Source organism: Anomalospiza imberbis, chromosome 7, assembly GCF_031753505.1.
Source record: "Anomalospiza imberbis isolate Cuckoo-Finch-1a 21T00152 chromosome 7, ASM3175350v1, whole genome shotgun sequence".
Classification (NCBI taxonomy): domain Eukaryota; kingdom Metazoa; phylum Chordata; class Aves; order Passeriformes; family Viduidae; genus Anomalospiza; species Anomalospiza imberbis.
The window spans coordinates 14,252,820-14,277,867 of record NC_089687.1 but is presented as its reverse complement, the minus strand read 5'-3'; the positions used below and the strand labels follow the sequence as shown (position 1 = coordinate 14,277,867).

Here is a 25,048-nt window from a genome sequence, read left to right as displayed (position 1 = left end):
TGTACCACATTTCTTCAGGCATATGACTTTGCAGAAGAATTGGAGACAAACTCAACACTGTGAAGAAAGGAAGGCTGAAAGGATGTGGCCTGTATTTTTGTAGGAGACTGTTGCCAGATGCTTGTATGTTGCACAGAACTATACACTTATGCCCAGAAGCTGTTTATGCCCCCTAGAGTGGCTGAATGGGGGCAGAAACTCCGTAGGGAGAACTTGGGTGTACTGCTTATGTTCTGTGCAAGAGAAAGGGGCGGATAGAACTATGGCTAAAGTCAGAGCAGCCAATTGTGTAGCTGCAGCAGCCCCTCATGGCAGTGCCACCAGCTGCCTTGTTTCAGTTGCTCCCTTGTTTGGCTGAGCCATGTGTCACCCAAACTGCTGATGTTCTCATGCCTTGGCGAGGTGATGCCTGTGCAGCTTGCCCAGGTATTTTCTGTGGAGCTCAGGCCACAGCCTGTCATTTGGCAGCCTGGATCCCCTTGGTCTGTGCCTGGGGTGGGTCCAGCTGGAGGCAGCACTCTCTGCTCTCTTGCTCAGCTGTTCTGCTGAGCAGCAGCTGTGGCAGTTCAGCTCTCTGGATTCATTTGCCGTGAGGCTGCAGGACTGGGCTTATCTGCAGCTGTCTGTGCCATTGGAGAAGTGGTGATGGAGTAGACAGGAGAGCAGGAGGAGGATTCTCCTTCTTCGCCTTCTCCTTCTTTGCCCTGCAGAAAATCTCACCTGAAATAACATCTGTATCTTGCCCAGGAAATAATGACTTCAAAGCAGATAATTCAAACAAAATCTGAAGTTTCCAGGTCAATTTTTTCATTAACATGGGAACTTTGCATTAGGAAGTGCTGTTGCAGTAAATAATGGAGTTTTATATCTCAGTTGGTTTTACTTCACAGTCTCTGTTTGCCTTGTTTTTTCCTGAGCCACTGTGGTGCCTCCTGAGAGATTCACCCTTCAGAAAATTTGAGCCAGAGAGATCAAAAGGGACATGAATCCTGAGAACTAACTGTACTACCCCTTGGGTCTGCAAGAATATTTCCAGCTTTCCACCTTCCCCTTTAATTCCTTGTTTATATTTTGCTTGTGAAAAGACAGGTGAGAGAGATGAGTTATTCCTGCCAAATAGAAAGCATAAAATGGGATTTTTTTCCTGAATGTTTTGGCCAAAACCCTTTGTTCAAGCAGAAAAACAGGAGAGAGGGTTAATTTTCACCTAATTCAAGGTGTTGATAGGAAATTACTGTGCCTGAGCTAAGGTCAAGGATAAAGTGGGCACAGCTCAGGGTGCAAGCCTTGTCTTCCATTGGGCTGTGGAGGCAGGTGCTGTGAGGGCTGAAGACTGCTAGTATAGCTTTCTGTTGTTCAAGATTGTCCAGAAAGCTGCATTGTAATAAAACCAGAAAATGGTGCCTTGTGATGTCAGGTGTCCCTTTTTGTAGCTGCTGGGAGGAGGAGGCAAAACCAGCCTGACAATTGCCTTCCATTGTACAGACTTGAGTTTAACATTGCAGGGGAAAGATAGGGCTTCAAAGGCATTTTGTCCTTGGAGAGGTCACCTGAATTAGCAGCGTCAGGCTTCTTCATTTCTGCCAACATCTGTTATCATTAGTTTTCCAAAGAATTTACTGTTTCTTAAGAGCTCTGAATGCCCAAGATTGTTGGCTGTAGCACTCACAGAGAAAAACAGAAATGTGGAGCCTTGTGTTCTTAATAGTTAACTCATTACTTTTGTTTTTCAGAACAATGATCTCCTATGGACGGATTTCCATCAGAAGCTGGTGGATCAAGCACTTCTGACCATGGATACATACCTTGGCCAATTTCCAGATATTAAAGTAAGATTCTCTTTGAACTACTTGCTCTACAGAGTCACAGCAGATAAAAGCTCTGAAGATCAATTTCTTATATCCCCATCTGCTTTAGGAGAATGTGTGCTGTGCTTCTCCAAGGTCTTCTTTGAAAGTAGCAAGATCTCTGCCAGCTCTGGCTTAATTGAAAATGTCTTGTTCTATTTTTGGGCCTAACATAAGAGTGAAGAATCCAGGGGAAAGATGCTGAAGAGAAAATATAAGTGTGAAACAGAAGGATTCATGAAATTCCCTATTGCATCAGAGTGCAGGGGGGCAGTGTCAGCAGCGGCTCAGAAAGTCTCAATCTCTCTTTTTGGTCCTTTTGTCTTATAACTTCCTTGTAAGTAGAAAACATTGATGAAGCAGTTAGTGGCAAATGTACTTTATGAGTAGAAGCTGGTGTGGAAGGCAGATTTCTGTGAATCCTTGAGGTCCTGCTATGTGTGTAATCAGCTTTTTTCAGGGAGGGGAGAATGCTGGATAAGTGTCTTTTGGGGGGAGATTGTATCCAAGGGCCTGTGTTTGAATGCTGGCCTGTGACCTTCCCTTCCCCCACAGTTATCTCCTCTCTATTTGTTTCAAGGTTATGCAGGAAATGTCTTCACCATATGGAAGCACTGGTAATGATATCACCATATGGGAAGTATCAGCTTGGCTACTTTCCAGTGAAAGCAGCCCTTTCCCCAACACGTCTCTTAAAACGTTTGTCAATATTTATTGCTTAAGGAGGATTGTGCTGTATCACATGGGGGCAGGTCACAGGCTTGTAAAATGAGCCCTGAACAGCAGTGGCCTTGTCTCCTGGGACTCCCTGGTTTTGCTTCATTTTTCCAGCCTCTTCTGCCCCTGGAAGTCTGGAGTGGGGAAGGACTGTGGCTTTCCACCCACTGAAGGCTGTAGGGCTGATTTCTCGGGGGTGTGATGCCATGTGCCTCAGTCAGAAATGCAACCTGTGCTGCTTCTTCAGCAGGATGGCTTACTTTGGGCTTGCTGTAGATTTAGACTTTGGCACTGCTTTGGTCTAAATTGCATTTTACCAGTTGTTGAACATTGCTATGTCTGTACAGATGTATAGCTAGGCTTCACATAAGGAATTAGAGTTCTTAAGACTTGCAGGCCAACAAAGCTCCAGCCTTATGTCACTTACAGAGTATTTGAGTTGATTTTTCTTGTTGAGGTATTTGTTTTCTGGTTTTTGTTTTCCACAAAATGAAATTTTCTGCTTTTCCTGGAATTCTGGCATTACTCTGGTAAAATAAGTTGATTAATGGAGAGAAGAGGATTTTAATTCAGTTGTTAAAAGACCCGTTTTTATTAATGGCCCAGTAATTAAAATGTGTGATGAGTTAGATCATGCACACATTATTTTTTTGTTACATTCTAACGTGTTCTCAATCCATCTGTACTTGAGAGGCTGTAAAAATTCCCTTGGATTTTTTGGACTTGAAAAGGGATCCACAGCAGGAATGTGAAAACAGAGCATGCCTTTAGTTAGGAATTTTTGTGTGTTAAAGAAAATAATTGGATATTCACCCCTGAACAAAGCCTCTCCATCTTCTCTAACTTGAAAAATGGGAATGCAAAAAGTACTTTAAGCTTTCTTTGTAGGTCAGTGTCTGTACTTCTTGGAGTAGGATTCTTCTTGCATAATCTTTGATATTTCTGAGTGAGTTTTTGATTGGTTTTGCACAATTTGCAATAATAGTACAGGTCTCTGTAGTGAGGCCAGAGAAGATAAACTACAGCCCAAGTTCTGAATAGCTGTGGAATTGGGGATTTTCTGTCTTGCATTAGAACTGGTGCTCTACTAGCTGTAAAACCAAACAGCAGTAAAGAAGAGTGTGGAGGGCAAAAGTTTTTTGTGATGGCTTGGGTTGGTTTGTTTGTTTGTTTCAAGGAGGCTCAAATTAAGATGGATTTGTTGCAAAGTAGTAAAGTCTGCTCGAGTTCAGCTGCTGTGTTTGGGTGATAGTGGGTACCTGCAGCTGTCCTAGAGTCATACAATGGAGCCCTGAGCCTTCCAGGACTGGGCTAAATCCTATTAGTGCCATCACTGGCAGTTGTGTGCTCAGTGGTTACTCCAGGAGGGCTCACACCCTGTGGATCTGTACCTTGCAGCATTTCTATGTACTCCAGTAGAAACATGGGGGTGGGAAAACATAGAAGTTTGGGAGCTGCATATAAACATGGAGGAGTGACTTTGTTTGAAAGATGGGTGACATTGAATCAGACTCCCTGGTGTGGTGACCCAAACACCTGAAGTGGCTGTGTGGTCATGTCAGAGGTGGGGAAAACTCCAGCTGTCTCTACCAGGCTGACCTGGAGGCAAAATGGTATCTCTAAATCCCAGATGGGGCCATGTTTCCTCTGGTGTGTTTGTAAGATGCATTAACTTGCATCTCAGATTGCTGTGCAGCCCCCTCCAATACCTTGTCTCCTGGCTGGCAGTGCGGTGTTTGGGAGGTGTCTTCTAGTGACCTTGACTGTGGGGTGGCTCAGCTTCTTTGTGACTCCTCTCTTGGAGTGAGCTGAGCATTTGGAGGAGAGTTTGGGTGTGCATGTGGCTGAGATCCTGCAGATCTGCTGTGCCTCACCCGGAGCTGCAGCAGCGTTTGCTGGAAGAGCAGAGGAGCCTGTGTGGGAGATGTGTGAGCTGCTCCAGCTAGTCTGGCAGAGATCAACCCTGAGCATGGCTTTGCAGCATATCTGCAGGAGCCTGGCGAGAGGAAACCACAGCTCCCTGCCAAGGCAGGAGAGAAGGGGATTCTGCTTTTGTGAGTAAATCCCAGTGCTGATTCCTCATTCTGCACAATGCCCCTGGGTTTTGTGATTAATTAGAAATCCTCCTGGCTCATTGCCATGTCTTTTCACTCTCTGATCCAGCCTGTCTCTGGACTGCAAATTACATTACTGATGCTGGTCCAGGCTCTCTGATCCAGGGGGGGAAGTGTTATGGTAAGGCTGGGAAGGTGTGTGCTCCAGCCCAGATAGTCTGGGGCGTTTGCAGACAGTGTGGGAGGCAGGGGGTTGAGGGGATGGATAGTTCCTAAAACAGGGAAACCCAGTGGGCCAGAGCCCCAGCGAAGTGCAATTCTGCTGAGAGAGAGAGCTTTAGGCTCCTCAGTTCAAGAAGAGTAATACAGGATCAGGCCACAGGCCTGACTGCCTGTCCTGGATTCTCAGTCATGGATTTGTCAGGACTCCATTCCTGAATCTACATCTGGTACACAGCACCCTCCTTGTATTTGTTTTGCCTTCAGTGTTGCATGTTGGTGACCCAGTGCTGCAGGTTTTCCCTTGTGCTTCCCTTGCTTGGATGCTGGTGACAGCAGACCTCTGCCTGTGGCTGCAGTCACTACTGCCTGCAGCTTCTGTCACGGGGTCCAAAAGGCTGTCCATGGCCTATCCCTGAGCATGTGGATGAGTGCTTTTGCTGTGCTGGCTGCAGAAATGCCTTCTTTTGTTGAACTTAATCTCTCAGGCTTCCACACAAACTAATGAGCTGGTTAGTTAGAGACTGGCTGCAACCCTCAGGAAGCCCTGAAAATAATGAGGGATGTAGGATGCAGGCACATTGTGGGGCTTAGGAAGCAGTGGAGCTCAAGTTCTGAAAACACACGTGGCACCCAGAGGTGGGACCTGTTGGCTGGATCCTTCACCTTCCCTTGATGGCTCCTCTCTCCTCCTGAGGTGCTCCCTCTGAAATGGTGCTTGCCACAGGTGACTCCCAGGGCCTCCTCTCTGGGCAGCCTGTGTGGAGGATCCAGGGAGAGTCCTTGCATGGGCAGAGTGTGGGGTGTTCTGGAAGTTGGGAGGGATTTTTTCCTGTGAGGTTTTGCAGTTTTGGCTGCTGGGGAAGATTGGTGTGACTCTTTTCTCTGTCTCTCTAGTCTCGTATCGCAAAGCGAGGAAGGAAGCTTGTGGATTATGACAGTGCCAGACACCACTTTGAAGCCCTGCAAACTGCAAAGAAGAAGGATGAAACCAAAATCGCAAAGGTAAAGCAATCAGGAGGACATGCAGCCTTCCTTTCTTTTTGGGAGCTCTGCATTTGCCAGCTGAGCAGCTTTTAAGTTCACCTGTACTTCTTCATTGTGTTTTTATAGAATTCATTCATAGTGGAAATGACCTTTAAGATCGTTGAGGTGTTGTGAACTGGTGAGGTTTTGCTAGGTATTTCCTTCTCATTTGTTTAGTTTTTCTGGAAGGCAGGATGGCCTCTGTTGGGTTGGTTCAGACCCACCATCATCAGTCTGCATGTCTTGGTGGCCAGATGCTTGGGCATGGGTTTCATCACATGAACAGGACCAGTAACCTCTGGCAGAAAAGCCTGTGTGCCCCTTGGAGAAGCAAAATCTTGCAGTGCCCCAGAAAAATGTTACAGTTTGTCTGCTTCTTTGGGACTCTGTCCCCATCCTAGAGCAGTGGTAAGAATGTTGGTTTGTTTCAACCAACTTGAAGTTGGTTGTGTTTGTGAAGTTCTCTGATATCCTAGGAGAGAGACCCTTAAGAGTGTGAATTACAAGTACACAGATGGAAATGCACTCTATGCACACTTGATGAATGTATTCTATTGTCTGTTGGTCACAATTACTGGATAATAAATATGACTGAAAGCATAAGAGTTTTTTCTTGTCAGGTTTCTTTCCTGCTTCTGAATAGCTTGCCCAATATTCAAGTGAAGGATTTTATTTTTAATGATATTTATTTTAATTAAAAATAAAGTTTACATTTTTTTAATGTAGCAAAAGAAAAGTAATAGAAATTTTGTTCTAGAGTAGGTGCATGGATTGAATACTGCCCCTAAAATGAGTTATGAATTCCTCTTGTACCCTAAGTGTTTTTGAACCCATGTGCTTCCCTTCACAGGACACTTCTTGACACAACAGAATAGTCCAGGGCTGGGGAGACATCTTTTATTCTCTTCACGGTAAATTGTGACTCTTCAGGGTAGAAGAAGTACAGGAAAGACCCTGGATATGTATCTTAACCAGGCTGACAAGAGATGTCATCCTTTGCTTAGGGTTATTTCTGGTAGAGGGGGAATATGAGTTATGTAAGAGATGCTGGTGTTTTTCCTGCATAGAAAAAAATTAAGATGCATTTCTACCCTGAGTAAAAGATGTGTGTTTAGTGGCCACATGCTTTTATTGTTAAGCTACAGGTCATCAGTCATCTACAGTGCACCGTGTGCACTGTGATTAACCTTGACAGACAAAAGGGGAGAGAGATTGATGGCCCAAGTGTCATTGCATCACTTGTGTGGCAAAGCAAGTCTTGATTCTGTATGCAAGGCATGTGGCCCAGCTGGTTGTGCCTTCAGTTCAAAGCAGTAATTCACTGTGTTTGGGGTAGGAGCAGAATTTCCCTGGGGCATGTTATTTTATTGGTGCATGCCAGTGGGATCTTTGCTGCAGTGGAAATGGATTTTGTAGGAATTGATCTACTCAGGTTGGCACCTGGTGCTCTGCAGCAGAGGTTGGCTGCCTTTATCACCGCTGCATTCACTGTTGCCCCAAATGTTCAGCTAAGATGATACAACAGGTATGAAAAAAAAGTACAGCTTGAAGAGTGAAATGTTGAGAGTTAGGAGTTGGTGTTCTAGTCATGATTTAGCCTGTGAAAGGGTCTCTCAGTACCTGATCAAACTGTTCTTGTTAGCCAAAGTGTGCACTGGATCAGATCTTTCCACCCTCTGTAATTTAGGCCATAAGCTCACACGCAGGATAATACGTGACACATTGCACTGTCCTGATCCTGCAGAGATGGGAGCAGCGAGTCCCAGGGAGTTATGTATGCATGGCCTTCCCAAGTGGGCAGTTCTCACGGCCCAGCCTGGGATCTGGCATTTGCAGTCACGCAGCTCTGCAGGGCTGTGGGCAGCAGCCAGGGCTCAGCGGGCACTCAGCTGCTGGAGGTAGTTCACCTCTCTGTTTCTGTGCCTGGAGTTCTGCTCCTGTGACCTTTTGAAGTAGGGTTGTTCCAGTGTAAGTTACTTTGGAATATGATGACAGACCCCTAGGAAAGAGAAATCATGTTTCTGACACAGGATACAAGTGGGAACTGACTTGACTAAGGTTTCATGGTATAGTAACAGAAACAGCAGTGCAAATACTTCTTGGCACTACATGGTCTCTTTTATTCTTCTCTAATATATGGATGTTCTTTTCCCACCCAAGATCCCTGCCTCTTATTGCTAAACTTGCATCCTGCTATTAAAAGAAATCACTGTGGACTTTCAGCTGTTGCATGCATATAATTATGGTGGTTAATTAATCCTGACCTCTCTTTAAGGAGCTCCAACTTCACAGCCATGCCTTGGAGTAGGGTTGTCTGTGTGCTAGGTCACTAACAATTGTATCTGTTGCTCTTACAGCTGCCTGGCTGGTCTGCAGTATCCAGCCCACATGGGAACATTAATTATTGCTAAACTTGGCATGCTTCAAAGGATTCATAACTGATCAGTCCCAGGATGTTTGTTTTTTTTCTCTCGCCTTGGTGATACTGGTTTGGCCCAGCCTCTAAATACACACTCTGTTGTGATTTTAATTTTTTTATCCTAAAAGGTATATGTTTGTGTCTCTCTTGTTCTCTGTTTATTTTTTTTTCTTTTTTTTCCCACTCAAACATGCTCCCTCCCCCAGCCTGTTTCGCTGCTTGAGAAAGCTGCGCCTCAGTGGTGTCAAGGGAAGCTACAAGCTCACCTCGTTGCACAAACTAATCTGCTCCGAAATCAGGTGACTGCTGATCTACCTGGCTCTAACCCTGCATGCGCTATTTTGGGCTCTAGATTGTACCACGCCAGTAATCTCTAGGCAACGTTCACTCTAGTCCTGTCTGATAAGTGTGTCCTTGACACGCCTTAGCCACAGTGGGCACGTGGAAGTTGCTGAGCAGTGAATGAATCTGTGCCTGTCCAATTGATTTCTAGTCAGGTGTGTTAATACTGGACGGTGGCTTTCTCCCCATGAAATGAAATGTAGATGAAGAAAGGCTGCAGAATAACTTGGAGGCAGAGGGTGATGTAGTACACAGTTCCTCCAATTACTGCTTCCATTTTGCTCTAAGAGAAGCAGTGCATTTTTATTGTTGCTGTTTGAAAAAAAAAAAGAAAAAAGGAAATGCTGAAAAATTGGCCTATGGATTCATGTCATTGAGTAAAGTCACAAAAAAATAACATTGTGATTTCTGTGGCTGCTGAGTTAGCTTGCAACATTCTCCTGTGATATTCCCAAATGAGCACTGTCCTGGCTGTTGTGGTTTAAAAGAGCCATTTTTAGATACAATTTTGATCTGCACAGGAGAAGAGATGGGCCCAGATCAGGCAATTTTGTACCCCGTGTGACATGTTTGAACAGGCTAAGATCAAGGTGGTGTCATGTGGCAGAACTTAGGTTATAGCATCTTGAGAGACATGAGCAGCTCAGAGGAGCTTGAGGGAAAAAAACTTCAATCCTACTTGCATAGAAGTGTGACTTTCTGATGAAATCTTGATCAGTGTTTCTGTTGGAGCACCTTAAGGGATAAGAGGGAGTTGTCAGAAGACAGTCAGTGAGAAGAAAATGCTTTCAGTGAGCAAGGGCTAATAAATCCTTACCCAGGCTGGGAAAGCACCAGTTATCTGCTCACAAGTTCCTGGTGAGCTCATCTGCTCTCATTCAAATGCTCCCATGTCTTCGCATTCCTTGTCCAGGGAATGAATTGCAGTTTAGAAACACCTCTCACCTTATGAAGGCCCCGGGTTTTTCCCAGTCACTTTATGACTTTGGATCAGGTAAAAGACTCCATTACCACATCAGTAAAGCTCGGGGAAAGAACAGCTGTTAGCAGCCCTGCTTGAGATGCAGAGCAAAGGGAGGAAATTCGTTCTTGACTGAAGGGAGAAGGACACATGGCAGGCTGCCAGGGGCTTTTCCTGTGCCTCTGCTGGCCCAGCTGGGAACTACCTGCACAGTTGTGGTTCTTGACTGGTCTCTGGTGGTTTTTCTGGAGGACTAGAAAACAGGTATGGGAAGTTTCTCAAGTCACAAATAAATATATAAATCTATCAGCTCTTGGGCATTTTTCCTCTCCTCAGACTTGGCTGTGGTGATGGCTATAATAGCAGCACGCACAGGCTGCCCAGAGAGGCAGTACCTATGAGTGTCCCCTCATCCATTGCCCATGGATCTTTGACAGGATACCAAGAGTTACTCCATAATTTCACTGTACTGGGTCACTTTGCTCAGCATGTGCAAGGGACTGTGTAATCTTTCCACCCACTGTGGTGTGGGGGCGTTAATCTCCCAGTACATGGCATTAATGTATTTGGTGACCACAGATATTTTCAAAACACCCCCTTTTATTCCTCCACTAAATAATGCTATTGCCAACCCTAATTTTTTGTTTCTATTTGTGTAAGTATTTGGGGTTTTTTTTCTTTGTTTTTTTTATTCTTTATTTTAATTTTACTTTTGGTTGGAGACTAATAAAAAAAAAACCCTAATAAAGAACATTAGTTGTATTCTGAACCTGTAGGTTTTCCAGCTTGCCTTCACAAACATTAGTAGGTAGGCAAAAAAAGGCTTCTGTTTTTACATTTGTGTGATTTCAAGACTGAAGGTGTTAATGACAGCCCTAAATCTCATTAACCTCTTGATAAAACTGGGAGGGCTGATGACGCTGGAGTTACTGAGAAGCTTCAGAATGTTAAGACTAAAAAATGTCTCCTTTTACCAGCAGCTGTGTTGCTGTCTCTTCTTGCCTGATACTTTTACAGCCTCCATGCAAAAATGGGGTCAGTAACTTCTGGTGTTTCTACTGTAAAGTCCTTCCCTCCAGTGTGCAAACTTCTGGCTCTTTAGGCCTTTAGCAGATAAAAACAAAAACAACACAGTGGGGATTTTTTGTTAAGTCTGCTGTGGGAGTTGCTATTGCACACTCCCAGTTAGAAATGTCAGTGACTGTGCTTTTTGAAACAAAGAGGAAAATGGCTTAGAACGGCAAATTCTTGCCTTTTGACTAAGCTCTGCTGGCATGTTTAATGCAGACTAAAAAGCAACGTCCTTGGTGCTGCAGTGATAACAGAACAATATCTCTGTAGGAAAAAGTCAGCAAGTTGAGTCTTTCTGAGAGGCAGGTCTGGTTGGGACTGGTGGGGCTTGGGCCTGGAGAGAGTCTTCCTGCTCTCTTCCTTATCCCTGCCTCTTGGATATCTAAGCTATTTACTGAGCAGTGCCTAATTACCACAGTTCACAACATAGTCTTTGAAGTGAAATGATCACCAGACTGCCTGAAAGCAGGAGGCTGGACATAACCAGACACTCAGGAGGGTTCGGATGTGTGGTAGTAGCAGAAATAGAGTGGACAAATTGTCCCCTGCCACAGCTGAACTCGTGCTTGGCACTCTGAGCTTTGGCTAGGTGGAAGGTCAGGAAAGTATTTGTTGTCCATCTGCTCAAACCTTCCCCCTTTCAGGCAGGGAGAGGAAAGAAAGATTTTCTGAGATCCTATTTCATGGGTGTGGGCATTAAGTCCTTCTGCCTCAGTTTCCCTTCAGAGTGGCAAGGATGGCAGCTGAAACAGAAAGTGCACAGATGTGGCAGTGGGCTCTGCCCTGGAACCTGTCTCTGCCTGTCCCCACCTCACTCCCTGAGCTGGCTTTTTCTCTAGAAGGGCTTGTCACCAGGCTGATCTCTGGTTTTGGCTCTGGCTGGAAGCAGTCGGGGCTATCAAGTGCCAGTATTCCGGCTTCCAAGCAAAATAAATCCCACTGGTGAGAAGATCCCTGGGCAGACTAAGGACTGAAGAATTATTTCAATGCTCTACCTGGGGATGAGAGCACTAGCTGAGCCACAGGCCCTGCTGGATGGATCCCTGATTCCTACAACTACTTTAGAGTGAACGTTGCCTGTTACTGGCTTTGCCTTTGCCTTAGGATGTCACAATACTCATGCATTGCTTTCTAGGTTCTTTGACCTTATAAACAAGTAAATGAGAGAGGGAAAGAATGCTAATGATATTCACCACATCTGAAAAACTAACAGCATTCAATGATGCCTCATCTCCCAGCTTTCACATTTCCTGGGTTGATTCTGGTTCCAGTATAGTTTGGAAGTTAGAATAAGATAAAGCCAAAGGGTGGACTTGTTGGTTTGTTTTTTTTTTTCTTTTACTCCCTTTAAAATGGTTGCATTAGAAACATTCATTCATAAAGGTGTTTTAAGGCAGAATGAGTCTTTATGATCATTGTCTTTCAGCATAAACTGTGTCTCTGTTTAAAAGACTTTTTGTTTGTTTTGTGCAAACCGTCTTGAAATGTTGAGTTTTTCAGTGAGTGTAGCAGCGAAACAGGGGTTTCTGGGTGGAAGCATCATGACCCCTTCTCCCCTTGCCTGTTCCTCACCAGGTCTTAATTTCTGAATTAAACTCCCAGATGTCTTTTTATGGAGGACTCTTTTTCCTCTGGTCTTGAGTACAGAGCCTTAGCCATGCCTCTGGCAGCAATGAGCAACCCTTTGACAGGTGAAGCTAGCTGGAAAGTAGGAGCTCCTGTGGTTTGCTCTTGGGTCAGGAGAGAAAGGGAGAGTGAAAGGATCCTACCCTATATAATGGAAAATGATTCCTTTGAAGAACAGGATTCGGAACTGCAAAATATTTTTAAGCCCTTTCTCCCATCGTTCCTGTCACTATATAACTGTCACTAAGGAGCAGTAAGCTGGATTTCTTTAATTAAGATGACACAAAGAAGACAAAATTTGATTTCATAGAAGGTGCAGGAATAGGACTGCAGGCTGGTAGGGAGATCCAGCTTCCACAGCTTGTGGCCTCTTTGCAGAGGCCTGTGGTGTTGTGCAATTCCTGCTGTATAGACACTTGTGCTGACCTTCCAAATTGCTCATGCAGGGTTTTTTTTTTTTTTCATTCTACATCCTACTGCATGGCAGAATGCTGTGCTGCTGTAGATTACAGGATAGAAACATTTTAATTAGAAAACGTTTAGTCAGGGCACTGAAAAGAGAAAGAGGTGACCTAGGACAGATGTAGGAAAGGGCATGTGCTTGTTGCTGGTTTCTGCTGTCAGCAACAGAAACCAGGAGCATCCTTTTGTCACTGAAACCTGACAGAATTGTCCATCAGTGTTGGGATCTCTCAGTGTCTAGGTCCAATGAACAGATCAAATTTCAACTCTCATCTGGCAGAAGGAGGTCCATTCTGGAGTTGGGGCCGACAGCCAGCCAGGGATTGCGCTTGTGTGAGACCACAGAAACCAAGACGTGCTGCTGAAGCCCTGCAGCCTGGCCTCCCTCTGGCACAACTCATGCTTTGCATGCCCTTCCTTGCTTCTCCAGGCAGCTTTGTGGGAGAGCCATATCAGCCAAGGATGCAGACCTCCTCTCTTCCTCACAGGAGACGGGGCTTTGGCATGACCTTACCTCAGCAGAGAGTCCCCAAGAGGGAGGATTCTTCTCTAATGCCATCTGGGATGGATTTCAACTCTTTCTGAGATCTGGCAAGGGACAGAGATCCCTTTTACCTTCATCTGTATCCAATGGAGGCTGAACTGCCTGACGAACTCCATTCAGTTTTTGAAGTCAGGGAAATTTAAAGAACTCAAAACACATTAGTGGTTGTTTGAATTACTTGCTGAGTGTATAAATGGGGAAATCCATTGAGAGAACCTGAGAGGAACACATTCAAACTAAAGGGTCACCTGTGGTGCAACCCTGGTTCCTGGTAGACTCATTTGGGATGCTGGTTACTTCATGCCAGAATTTTGCCTGGTCTCCCAGAGAAGTCAAAAGAGTCACAGTTGTTCCAGCCCTGCAGGGTACTCGTCTGTGTTGGAGCTGACTATCTCCCTTCTCTGTTGCTAAGGCTGAAGAGGAGTTAGTAAAGGCTCAGAAGGTGTTTGAAGAGATGAATGTTGATCTGCAGGAGGAACTGCCTTCACTATGGAATAGGTGAGTGTTGGAAGTTTTTCCAAGGGCTGGTTGGAAGGAAATGAATATCCAAGCTCTTGGATCACAATTCTTCTCTTCTTATCTTAGACTGTGTGTCTGCTCTTTTTTTTTTTTTTTTTTTTTTCTGGATCATCTCTGTCTGCCCTAGGATTCCCCCCAGCCATAGGTTCACTCTTGTGCTTTACTTCATGATTTTCCTGAAAAACAAGATTTTACCACAAAGAGAAACTGTATTTCTCTGCTTTGTCTGTTTAATCCCTTTGCCCTACCAACTCTGCTCAACTTTCTTGAAAGACTTGAGAGACCATGGGTTTGTCATATCAGTGACTGTGGCGATGAAAAGGGAGGTGAAACAAAGACCAATATTTAGCTTGGGGGATGAACTGTAGGGCAGCAGAAGCTGATTTATGGGGACAACACAGTTGAAAATTGGCAAAATCTTCCTAGCAGTGTCCCAGTTTCTTATTTTTAAATGTGGTGGTCTTGTCCAGATTGACAGTGCTGGTCTGTGAGGATTGAGAAAGTGAGCAGCAGTGGGGTGGGAAAGCAAAAGTGCTAATGTCTGCCTTCAGTCCCCTTTCCACCAGCCTGAGTCAGGACTTCTTGCTCACAGCAGCCTTCAGGCCTGGCTGGGGAAGGAGCTGGGAGGGATGGAGCCATCTGGGTGGTTCCCTGTGCAGAGCCCTGCTGCTGCTGGCCTTGGACAGCCTCTCCCTCCTGCTGTTGCCCCTTCGGCTGGGTGATGGTAGAGCATTCTCTGTTGGCAGCTGGCAGGCTGGTTACAGGCAGCTGCTGGCATTTTGAAGCACCACAGGTTTTTCACAGGCTCCTGCTTTCCACCTGATCCTTCTGCTTCCCTGTTGCTCTCTGTGCTGTCCTTTGCTTTCTTATTCTTTCTGCCCATGAAGCAAACAGTTCATGCTTTTTTTGATTCCCTGGTGCTAAGGGACTTCTGGATGAATTAATATCTGTCCCCCTGCTAATTCTCCCAGCTCTGTCTGCATCACAGCCTCTCTCCTTTTTTTTTCCCATCTTCCTACTGCTGGTGCTTTCCCCTGCCTTCTTTTGTACTTTTTATTTCTTTTTTTCCTCCCCACCCTATACCTCCCTCTCTCTTTACCCAGCATAAATTCTCAGTCTCTTCTTTCACCTGGACTTGTCTGGCCTTTGCTCATTGTTCCATTTCCTTGCCACCCTCTCTTCTCACATGTACCATATCTGACAGAGTTGAGTTTGCATGGGAATGGTGGGTGGGGAGGTAGCAGAAAGGGCAGGATTGAAAGATTTTGAGAGAGCACTGTGTCCATTAAGTTCTTCTGTCTTGTTTTTCATTTGGCAGTCGTGTTGGTTTCTATGTCAACACATTCCAGAGTATAGCTGGCCTAGAAGAGAACTTCCATAAAGAAATGAGCAAGGTAAGGCAACCAACAGCTTATCCTACTTACTGTCTCTTCACTGTTAATAAAAGAAAAACAAAACCCAAGATCCAGCAAACAAACAAACAAAACCAAAGAAAAAACAAGCAAAAAAACCCAAACCAATCGAAAAACCCCCAAAACCTCAAGCTGAAAAACAGCTGTAGAAAATGTCCCTATGTTGGAGCATCATACAAACCCTTAGCTTTTTTCTGAGCCACTTCGGGCAAAGGCAGTCTGACATAGTAATGTAAAGGGATGGAGCACAGGGAAGAGACCACAGGGCTATGGGCAGCAGTGGGGAGTTCATGTCACTTGACAGAACTCATTTCCAGATCCACAGAGGAAAGGGAAGCCACTCTTAGACCTATCTCTTGCTGCCATTTTTAGTTCATCTGTATTATGAATCTGTGACCTATAACCTGGTTAAGCATGTTTTCCTCCCCCTCTGATGCCTGGCTGCCAGTTGCTGTGTACCCTCATTGTAGCCAGGTGTGGGGTTAAAACCAGCAGGGACTCTGCAAGTCGACTGAAGACTGAGACATGCCTCACTCCAGTCCCTCAAAAAGGCTCTCCCCCACAGTACCTCTGTGCTTTGGCTTCTTTCCTGCCCTGTGACCCAAAAGAAGGCATTTAAGTACTTAGCGTGGGCCTTGTATGGGCTACCAGTGTGCCTTGAGTTGGGAATCGCAACAGAGAGCAGTGTTGGCAAGCCAGATCCTGGTGCTGTGTGGCAGCACCCACAGGAGACCTCAGCACCAGTCTGTGGGAAACTCCGCCATTGCCACTGTCATTTACAAATATGATCTTGTTCTTTCAGTTAAGAGCTAGAGAAATCCTGAATTCCTTAGGTCTGTATGCTGCTTGAAAATGTAAATGTAGCACTAATCTTGAGGCGGGACTGAGAGCCCAGCTGGAAAACCCTTATATTCCCTCTGCTCCCTAATGTCATCCTGACAACAAAACAGCCACTAAGCAACAGGAAACTTTATAGTCCTTCAACTCCCAGCAGTCAGGGGCCCTCTGCCGTGGTGTAACGCATCAATTTTGAGCCCTGCTGACATTTTTGGGGTCTTTTCCAGTTAATAGCCTGCTCTTCTCCACTGAGGGATGAACTAAGTGTTAAGAATAGGAGGATTGTTATAATTACTAGTTTGTTGCTGCTAACTTACATTCAACAAAACATGGGAAAGATGCTTGTTAGACAGGAATTCTCTTGTATGATTTTTCTTGTCAGGATATTTTCTTTCTTGAGAAATTTTGTATGAGGGCCGGGCTTTTGCTTTGTTCCATAAGAACCATCTGTTTCTTATTACTGCTACAGCATCCAGTTAATTGCTGGTGTTGCCTGCACAGTGCCTCCAACCTTGATTCCATGGGATCCCTCCTCCTAGCAGTGATAAATCTGGCGTCTTGTCTTGTTCATGGATTGGCAGTTTCAGAGTAGGAGTGTCTGGAGTGACTGTTGGAGCCTTCAGTGGCAGGGAGAGTTTAACCCCTAGTATTGCATTTCTGCAAAGACATCCAGGTTCTGCCCAAGCCTAGATGGCCCAGGCAGCTGGTGAAGTTAAGGGTTGTTCACCTGAAGGCCAGCTGCCTTTGGCTCCCCAGTGGAAATGGCCATGTCCCAGGCTTTGGTGAGCAGGCCTGAGAAACAGCTTTTGGCTACAAATCCTGAGTGAAGCTCCAGCTGAAGCACACAGATCTTAGATAAACAATCAGCCTGCTTCTGCGGTGGTACCTGGCAGCACACTGGTGGGCCCAGGTGATAGGGAAGCAAAGAGGATGGTCTCTGAGAAAGAGCATTCCCAGAAATGCCAGCAGCTCTTTGACAGCTCAAGTGCTGTAGCACTGCATAGCCCATGGAGAAGTGGAAACAAATTTAGAGTTGTCCTCTCTTGGGATAGCTGAGGAACTGTGCATGTCCTGCCACAAGCTTGTGTTTGGTCAGTCTGTGCAGGCCAGCCCAGGCTCTCTTCTGCCATCCAAACTGCTTTCTCATTCTTTTTCTGTCTTTTGTTTTTGTGTTTTGCAGTTGAACCAAAATCTTCATGATGTCCTGCTGGGTCTAGACAAGCAGTACTCAGGCAATGCCTTCCCTGTTAAAGCACAGCCCAGGTCAGTAACTGTGGGTAATGTCTTTCCCTCAGCAGGGGAGGTGGGACAGGGATATCTCTACCTACCCAGGGGTATTGAAACCTCCAAGCTGTCAGTTGCAAGTCATTTGCCCACCTGCCAGTGCCCTCCAGAGGCTTCCTAGAGCCATGCCCAGGATTACACTTGGCACTGCATGATGTAATCCAATGCCTCTTACCTTTCTAGGATAGCATCTGGAGGCCTGTATGTTTACTAGGTCCTGATATTTAGGCAACTGACTCTCAGCTCTGCTTTTAAAATCTAATTCCAGCTACTGAGCTGCCCTTCTTTCTGGATCCAATTGCCCAGTCCTGTTCTTTCCCTCAAAAGCTCCCACCATGTACCTGCAGCTTGTCAGCTTGAGCACCTAGAGCCCATTTCCCCAGCCCCTTTTTTGGCCCTCCAAACTTGGAATCACCATTTTGCCAAAGCCTTCTGCCCATCCTGTTTACCCAGCTGCAGTGAGTTTCTCCTTCCTGTGTGTTGTGGAAGTAGCTGCAGCATCACTAATACGAGGTCTCCTGAACTCAGAGCACTTCCAAATCTGTGTGTGTGCAAGGAGTGAGTGTCCTCTGGGCCTTCAGTTTTCTTTCCTCAGCTGGGTCCTGTCCTGCATGTGTAAGTGCAAGTCTGCACATTCCCTAGCACTGAGAAGGGAGGGGTTGGGCTCTGGATTAGGCTGACTGGCTCCCATCCAAGTGCACGAGTGATGAAATAGTGTTGGGCTCTGGCTTCCAGCTGCTGCTAATCCCATGTGCTGGGTGAGCAGGAGCACAGCCCAGGTCCTCAACTGGTGTGTTGATGGAGGGACGTGGTGAAGTCAGCATGAAGTAAGAGCAAGCTGTGGTCTGAGTGCATTGGTTTAGAAGGAGTAGATCAGCTGTTGAACCTCTGTGTTCCCTTGTGTCTCCTCCCAGTTTAACCTGTTGCAGTCATGCATAGATGACTTGCATGTCTTCTCCCAGCAATTCTTCCAGTGTGGTCTTTGCCAGCTATAAAGAAAGAGGAGGTTTGATTTGAGTTTTGGCCCCTTTATTCTGGATTGCTGACAGCAGATTTGAGTAATATGAGTTGGAATGCTACTTGTGAAAATGATGTCTTCTTCCCAAGTTACCATGTGGTGTCTGTTGGTCATCACAACCCAACCAGACTGAAGCCTTGTGAGGAGGTTGTGGTGGCCATCCTCTTGCTGCCGTGGGCTGTGTTGTCTCTGTTAGCAGCATCCTCCAGGAGCCCTGGAGGAGATTGAGGTAGCAGGACAGATGAAGGCTGTAGCTATTGTTTTGCCCAGCTTCTTTTTCCTCCTTTCTCTATTCCTTGAGGAACTGATTGTAGGCAGTAGTGGACACCTGGCCCAGAGATGTTCCTGCTGTTGTGGCAGAAAGTTTCTGGCCTTAAAGAGCTTTCAAGAAACAAGTTACCTGTTTTTACAATTCCTGCCCCATCTCTGTACAATTTCTACACCCTCCCCCCAAAACCTGCTAGCTTCCTCTGGGGCTGTAACAATTGTCTCAGCTGCAGTTCTGTGCCCTTTGGCTGGCTAGGAGACCACGTGGCCCTAAAACCCAAAGCTGAGTGCATGCACAGGGGTCCCTGTGTGGGCAGCAGTCTGAGTGCTGCTGCTTCATCACCTGCATTTCACCTTCATCTCAGCTGAGGTGCCAGACCTGTCCCAGAGTGAATGTCTTCCTCCTGAGAACAGTGGAGCAGGGTGTTGTAGGAGGATACAGCAGAGGTTTGCCAGGGTAGTTCTGCAGTGACCAGGAAATGCTGTGAGACACTTCTGTGTCTGCTGCACATCTGGCCTCTCATTGTGGTGCAGGGCTGAGGTGAGAGTGTGCAGGAAGGAATAGCCCTCACTCATCTGATAGCTTATTGTGGTCTGCAGCAGGAGCAGATGCTTCCCTGACCCTTTTCTACTGGGAGGGGGACTGGAGATTGATACAATGGCAGGAAATGAATGAGGAAGTGTGAGAAGAGAGGCAGTTATCTGTGCACATCATTATGGCATTCATGTGAGGCCCTACAGAAATACTACTGTGGCTGATACATCTGGAGCTGGCAGCGTAGCACAGTAGCTGGTATATTTCTGGGAACCTCAGTTTGGGATTTGCTTCTGAAAGAATTTGAACTCTGAGAAGCCTCTGAGTTCAGGGCTCAGATGCTTAAAAGACTGAGGAGATCTGTGGGATTATCCTGGTATGATTGGGCAAACTGGAAAAAGATGTGGTAGGAAAGCTGCTGAGTTGGTTCCATGTATGAGACTGCACAGACTACATAAGAAAAGAAGAATGGGGAGCTTGTTTCTTTTGCAGCAATATTCACAGGGGAGAGTGAGGAGCTGTGAAAGGACATTTACAGTACTCTGATGGTCTGTACAGTTTCCTTTTTTTTTTCTTCTCCATTTGCACCCTGTCCCCATATTCCAAAGTGCAGGGAAAGTTCTAGTTTGCTTATATATATAGATATAGATGTATATCTTTGACAGGCATAAAGAACCTTCTTCTACTTTCTCCAAACCAGACCATAGCTTTCTAGTAATGAAGGGAAGTGTGTATGTGTGTGTGTGAGAGAGGGAGAAGAGATCCTGACATCTTAATTACAGTGAGTTTTGTGGCACCAACTAAATGGGTACTTGGAAGCTTAACTTTTCCTCCCTGGTTTGACTGTGCCATCCTGTAACTGAAATGATTTGCGTGCCATCCTCAACAGAAAGAAAACTAAACTGTTCGCCAGGCTGAGGAAAAAGATGAGCAGGTACCGGTATGCAGAGCAGCATTTCGATACATGTTTCATTTAGTTCCTAAAACTGGAGAGGCTGTTGCTGGACTCTAACAGCCTAGCACGTGTTAACTCTGTGGTGGGAGAGGGGTCCTTTGCATGATATGATGTGTTTGTGGCCTGCTGGGTCCTGCTGAGATCTCTCTGTGTCTGGATAATCCCATTAACTGCTTGTGTGCCTGGTTTGAATCCTTGCTTCTTTTCCTATCTAAGAAGGCAGTGTGAAAACTCAGGCATTGTCTGTCCAGTTGTTTTTGTGTGATGGAAAATGCAGTGCTGGGTTTTCCATGGGAAGTATAATCGATTTTGGTGTTTAACAGCTTCTAGTTTTAGCTGGTGGGTTTGTCCTTTTGAACAGGTCCGAAATGCTGCATTCTCATCCCCTGTCTAGCCAGGGAGGACCAGTAGGCAGGTCTTTCACACTCAGAAGTCCTGTCCTATCCTATCTACCTGTTGCAACTGAGAGAATGATGAGGTGGAAGAAAGATACTTCCAACTTTGCTGCTTACTTGCTCTGTTGTTGAGGATCCTCAGTATCTTGCTCTGTCCATTTAAAATTTTGAACAGGATTGGAGGAAAAGGAAGCCTCTTGGCTTGTATAAAGACTAATGTCTGCATCTTGCCTTCAAAACAGTGATGGCATTGATTAACTGGATTGCTACAATCCTGGAGTTACGATAGGTCAAGGACTCTGACAAGAACATGCTCTGGAGCAAAGTGGGAAGTGCTGCATAATGGCATGGAAAATTCCTCTGATTTTTGTTTTTCTTACTTTTTGTGTTGGTACTTCCTCCATGGGATCCTTACAGGGAGGAAAAAAAAAATTATAATCAATCAAGATGGTGTCCTGCCAGCAATAAAAGAAAGTGCTGGTGCATTGGGGTCCTTGTTTTTCCTGATCTGGTTTCCCACTGACTAGGGCAAGTCATGCAGCCCTTCTCTTCGTGTCTGCTGTGCATACTTTGTAAAGTGGGAAGTTGGAGAGTGAAGAGTGGTAATTTCACAAGGAAGCTGATGGGCAAACTTAGATATTTATATCTTCAAATGCAAAATGCAAGTGGTAAAGCACTATATTGTGTTGTTACTATTCTGAGGTTTTCTACTGTAGGAAAAGGAGGATTCACTGGAGTACCTCTCTGGATGTCTGTCTCTGGTCTTGGCTGGACTGATGTTGTATCTGTACCAGGCAGGAGGTCTAATATTTCCAGTCACTGAGAATGGATGGATTATACAACAGAAGGAGAGCTAGTAAATCTCCCTCTGATGAGTTCTACTCACAATGGGCTCCTGCTCTGCCTTGGTAAAGTCCAACTGCCCCAGTAGTTAAGGTGCCTGACCTGGGCTCTGCTGGGAGTTTCTGCTGTCAGAGCAGCTGCTGGAGTCACAGAGAAATGTGCAATCCCTAGTGCAGGGAAGGAGGATCTGGAACTCAGTCAGTCTTTGATCTGCAGCAAGAATGTACATTTGTGCCACCATATGTTTGGGTATGTAGATTCTTTTTTCCATCTTTCTCCCACCTGCTCTTTTTAATTTTTTTTTATTATTTCTAAATAATTTTTCCAGCATGCTCTGGTGGTAAAAAATTAATTATCTTTGGCTAAAAGGCCCAGTGTGAGCCTTAACTGAGATGCCAACCTTTTTTTCTTTTTTAACTTGAGAACTTGGCAGGACATGACTGATCTGTTTTTGCTATATTGGAAAGTAGGTTTATCCTCTGATGTAGGATTGTTACAAGTGCAAGGGAAACTCGTCTGCGGATGTTACTCTGCCCTTCCAGAACAAATGAGGCAGCACCATGGATTGTCTGGGAGCTCAGCAGCACTAAAAGAGGCTGGGGGATTTTGAGTTTCCCTTCAGCTGTATTAGACCCAGCTCTCTTTCCAGCTCTCTGTTTGCAGAAGAAAGTTGACACCCCTTTCCTTTTGTTGCCCCATATTCCTGGAATTGGCATCACTTCCCATTTGCTCATGGGAAGGAAAAAGAGCAGTGACCTTGTTGTTTTGGCTTGCTTTTACTGTGGTGCTCATGTTTGGTCAGTAGGTAGAGTCCCCGCACTCTTGCTTTTTCCTGTGTTTCCTGGAGCAAGTAGTTCTCTGGAGAGCAGACTTTGCTCTTTGTGGGCAGTGTGTGCTTCCTGGGGACGTGTGAAGGACAGAGGATCCTGGTGACCATCTCACTTGATGCTGGTTGCACTGGCTAAATTCAGCAAAGTTGCAAAGCAACAAGTGCAGGAATGAAGGTGCTGCTCAGGGGCTGAAAAAGGCTCAGCCAAAATTAGCACTGGCATTTTCCTAGGGGGACTGGCCAAGACATCAAACAAGCTGTAAATAGTAGTGACTTAATGAAGGCTTTAGTGTTGGGCCCTCACAGCCCAATGCTTCCCCTCATCCTACAGGGGCTGACTCACATGGGAGTCTTTACCAATATATCTCCAAATTAAGTCACTGCCAGGCACTGGAAATAAGTCACTGCAAAACTGTTCCATGGCCTTTAGAAAATAAGCCTGAACTCCTTTCTCACTGGGAGAACTGGACTTTTAAAATCCCTAGAAGGAAAAGTCTACCCTTGTCTTGGTAGGCCAGCTGATAGGCAGTAGTCCCAGCATTCCCAGTGTACTCTGGGCATTTGGGAAGTCCTGGCACTCCAGATGTATATCACTGTGTCCCCCATTTTCTCCAAAGTGCTTTCAACTCTAAGGGAGGTAACATGTACTTGTTTTTCCCTCAACTCTGGCATTAGAGGATGTTCTTTGACGTTTCCTGGTGACTCCTGTTTAGATCAGGACTTTACCTTCACCCTCCTACAATTACTACTTTTAATCTGTAGCACAACTTAGTAAATTTCTTTACAGACCCCAGGTATTGAAGTGATTTCTGAGAACTTCTGTGGAAGGACGCTGCTCAGTCAGACTTTAGAGCTGCAGTGGTTGGCATACATGTTCTTTAGTCTCTCCTCCTCCCTTTTCCTTCTTCATGTCCCTCTTTCTCCCTTGGTGTGTGTGCCCCTGGTTGAGAGCTGCTGGCAGAGAATGTCACTGGGTTTGTTGCATCATGTTGGTGTGCTGCTGGCATCAGTGTCATCAGAAGTATCCAACCTGCATGTGGACCTGAGAAAAAGTGCTTTGTGGGGAAATGTGTGTGTGGGGTGTGGATATGGGGGGAGAAAGTTGGGGGAATGGTTGAGGGCAAACTGAATGAAGAGGGAATGGGATGGGGAGCTTGAAAGCTGGAATGCTGAGCAGAGTGAGATGCTTGCTTATGAGAGGAGTTTGTTGAAATGCCTTGCTATCCCTTCTTCCTCTTGCTATCCCCAACTTGCAAACAAATGTTTAGGAATGAGGCCATCATGCATGTTGGCCAGTGACCACCACAACTCAGGCATCCAAGTGTGAGTGGGTGTACGTATCTGAGGCTCTGGGCTCTCTTGGGACAGAGCAAAGTAATAAATTACTTGATCTCCCTGCAGAATCATCTGCCGTGCTTTAGTGCTGACTCTAGGCCAGGATTTAGTGTCTCAAGTTGTAGGAAAGGGTCTGTTTCTTTCAGCTTCTCTCAAGGCCTTGAATTTCACAGGAACTGTGACTTGAAGTGGAGTCAAATACCATTCCCTGTAGATGAGGTTGCACAGCCCTTTTGCAATATGATCTGATATTATATTTTCATCTGTGTATGGTTTTGCCAAACTGTAATCACTTCTGCTAAAGTATCCCCCAGCAGTGAATTTTCCCTGTTGAAATTCTCTGGTAACCAACTTTTTACAAAATCTCTCATGATTCTGTATTTTGAAGCAGAGACTTGACACCCAGCCAGGGCACACCTGTAGGGAAAGGCATGTACCTCTTGCCATTCCTTTGAAAAATCTCCCAAATCTGTCCAAGCTGTGAACCAACAAATGCCACTGGCATATGCTTCTTGCATCTTGATTTCCTGAAGAATCCCTCTTGACTGTGTGTCAGAAACAGTTTTGGAATAAAGACCAACTAGTGACACCTTTCCTAATAGAGAAATCTCTATTAGTAGGCAGAGCCTCACTGTTCCTTTGCTGTCTGGAATGATCTGTGAAACCTCTGGCTACTTTGCCTCTCTACTAGCTTGTTCAGTTCATAAAACATCAAGGAATAAGATATTTTGTGATTACAGCCTTAGTTCAGGTGTTGAGAGTCTATAAGTCATAACCCACGCAGACATGATTAGACCACCACACAGAAAAATTCTAATCTGTGGCATTTAAAACTAAATGAGCAGCACTGAACTCCTTTCCCCATCTGCTTCCCCAGTATTAAAGACTATAATTTAATGTCAGAAACTTATATGAAAATCTAGCAAAATTAAGGATGCCTGCTTGTTTTGTTTTTGTTTTTCTGTGTTTGAAGCAAGTATATAAATTCTGTAGGCATTTAGTGAGTAGCCTGCTGCAAAGTAATGCTGCTGCAGTGTGTTGGACTGCAAGTGACTCAGCAAAGATGCTTCTCAGGAGCTCCAAATGTCTTAATTGCGTATCTGGGCAGTGAACCAAAGAGATAATGGAGGCCACTGAACTGTGCTGGTTAGCACAGCTCCTCCTAGGCCTGGCTCAGACTTCTCTCTCTTTTTCTTCCCCTCTCTCTCCCCCTGTCTCCCCCTTCCTCTCTCCACGTCCTTCAGTGACAGCACCCCAGCGAAAGCAAATAAAAGCCCCTCGCCTCCACCAGATGGAACTCCCATCACCAGCCCTGAGAACAAGACTGTCAACCATGAGCTGGAACCATCCACTTTGGAAGCACCTGGGGCAAGCATCCCAAAGTCACCGTCTCAGGTAGTGTCCCCATGACATTGACCATGTCTCTGCTGATGGCACAAGCTCTGTGAGTCAAAGACATCCGTCAGTTGTTTTTTTAGACCTCATCCCGCTGCTGAGCACGCAGAATATCACATGATGGTTGTTCTCTTCC

The 25,048-nt window shown here is 45.5% G+C and overlaps 1 protein-coding gene across 13 annotated transcripts in view; it reads left to right on the top strand.

Moving 5' to 3' along the window:
• The window catches only part of BIN1 (bridging integrator 1), a 93,299-nt gene that overhangs the window by 45,131 nt on the left and 23,120 nt on the right, over positions 1-25,048 (top strand). For 4 of the 13 annotated variants that reach the window (XM_068195470.1, XM_068195462.1, XM_068195461.1 and 1 more), the window contains exons 5-12: positions 1,734-1,829; positions 5,735-5,842; positions 8,489-8,581; positions 13,701-13,786; positions 15,126-15,201; positions 17,237-17,319; positions 20,050-20,094; positions 24,762-24,912. In XM_068195470.1, coding sequence (XP_068051571.1) covers positions 1,734-1,829; positions 5,735-5,842; positions 8,489-8,581; positions 13,701-13,786; positions 15,126-15,201; positions 17,237-17,319; positions 20,050-20,094; positions 24,762-24,912 — 738 coding nt within the window. The remainder of the gene's footprint in view (positions 1-1,733; positions 1,830-5,734; positions 5,843-8,488; positions 8,582-13,700; positions 13,787-15,125; positions 15,202-17,236; positions 17,320-20,049; positions 20,095-24,761; positions 24,913-25,048) is intronic. The other 9 variants (XM_068195465.1, XM_068195473.1, XM_068195469.1 and 6 more) reach the window with 3 other exon arrangements.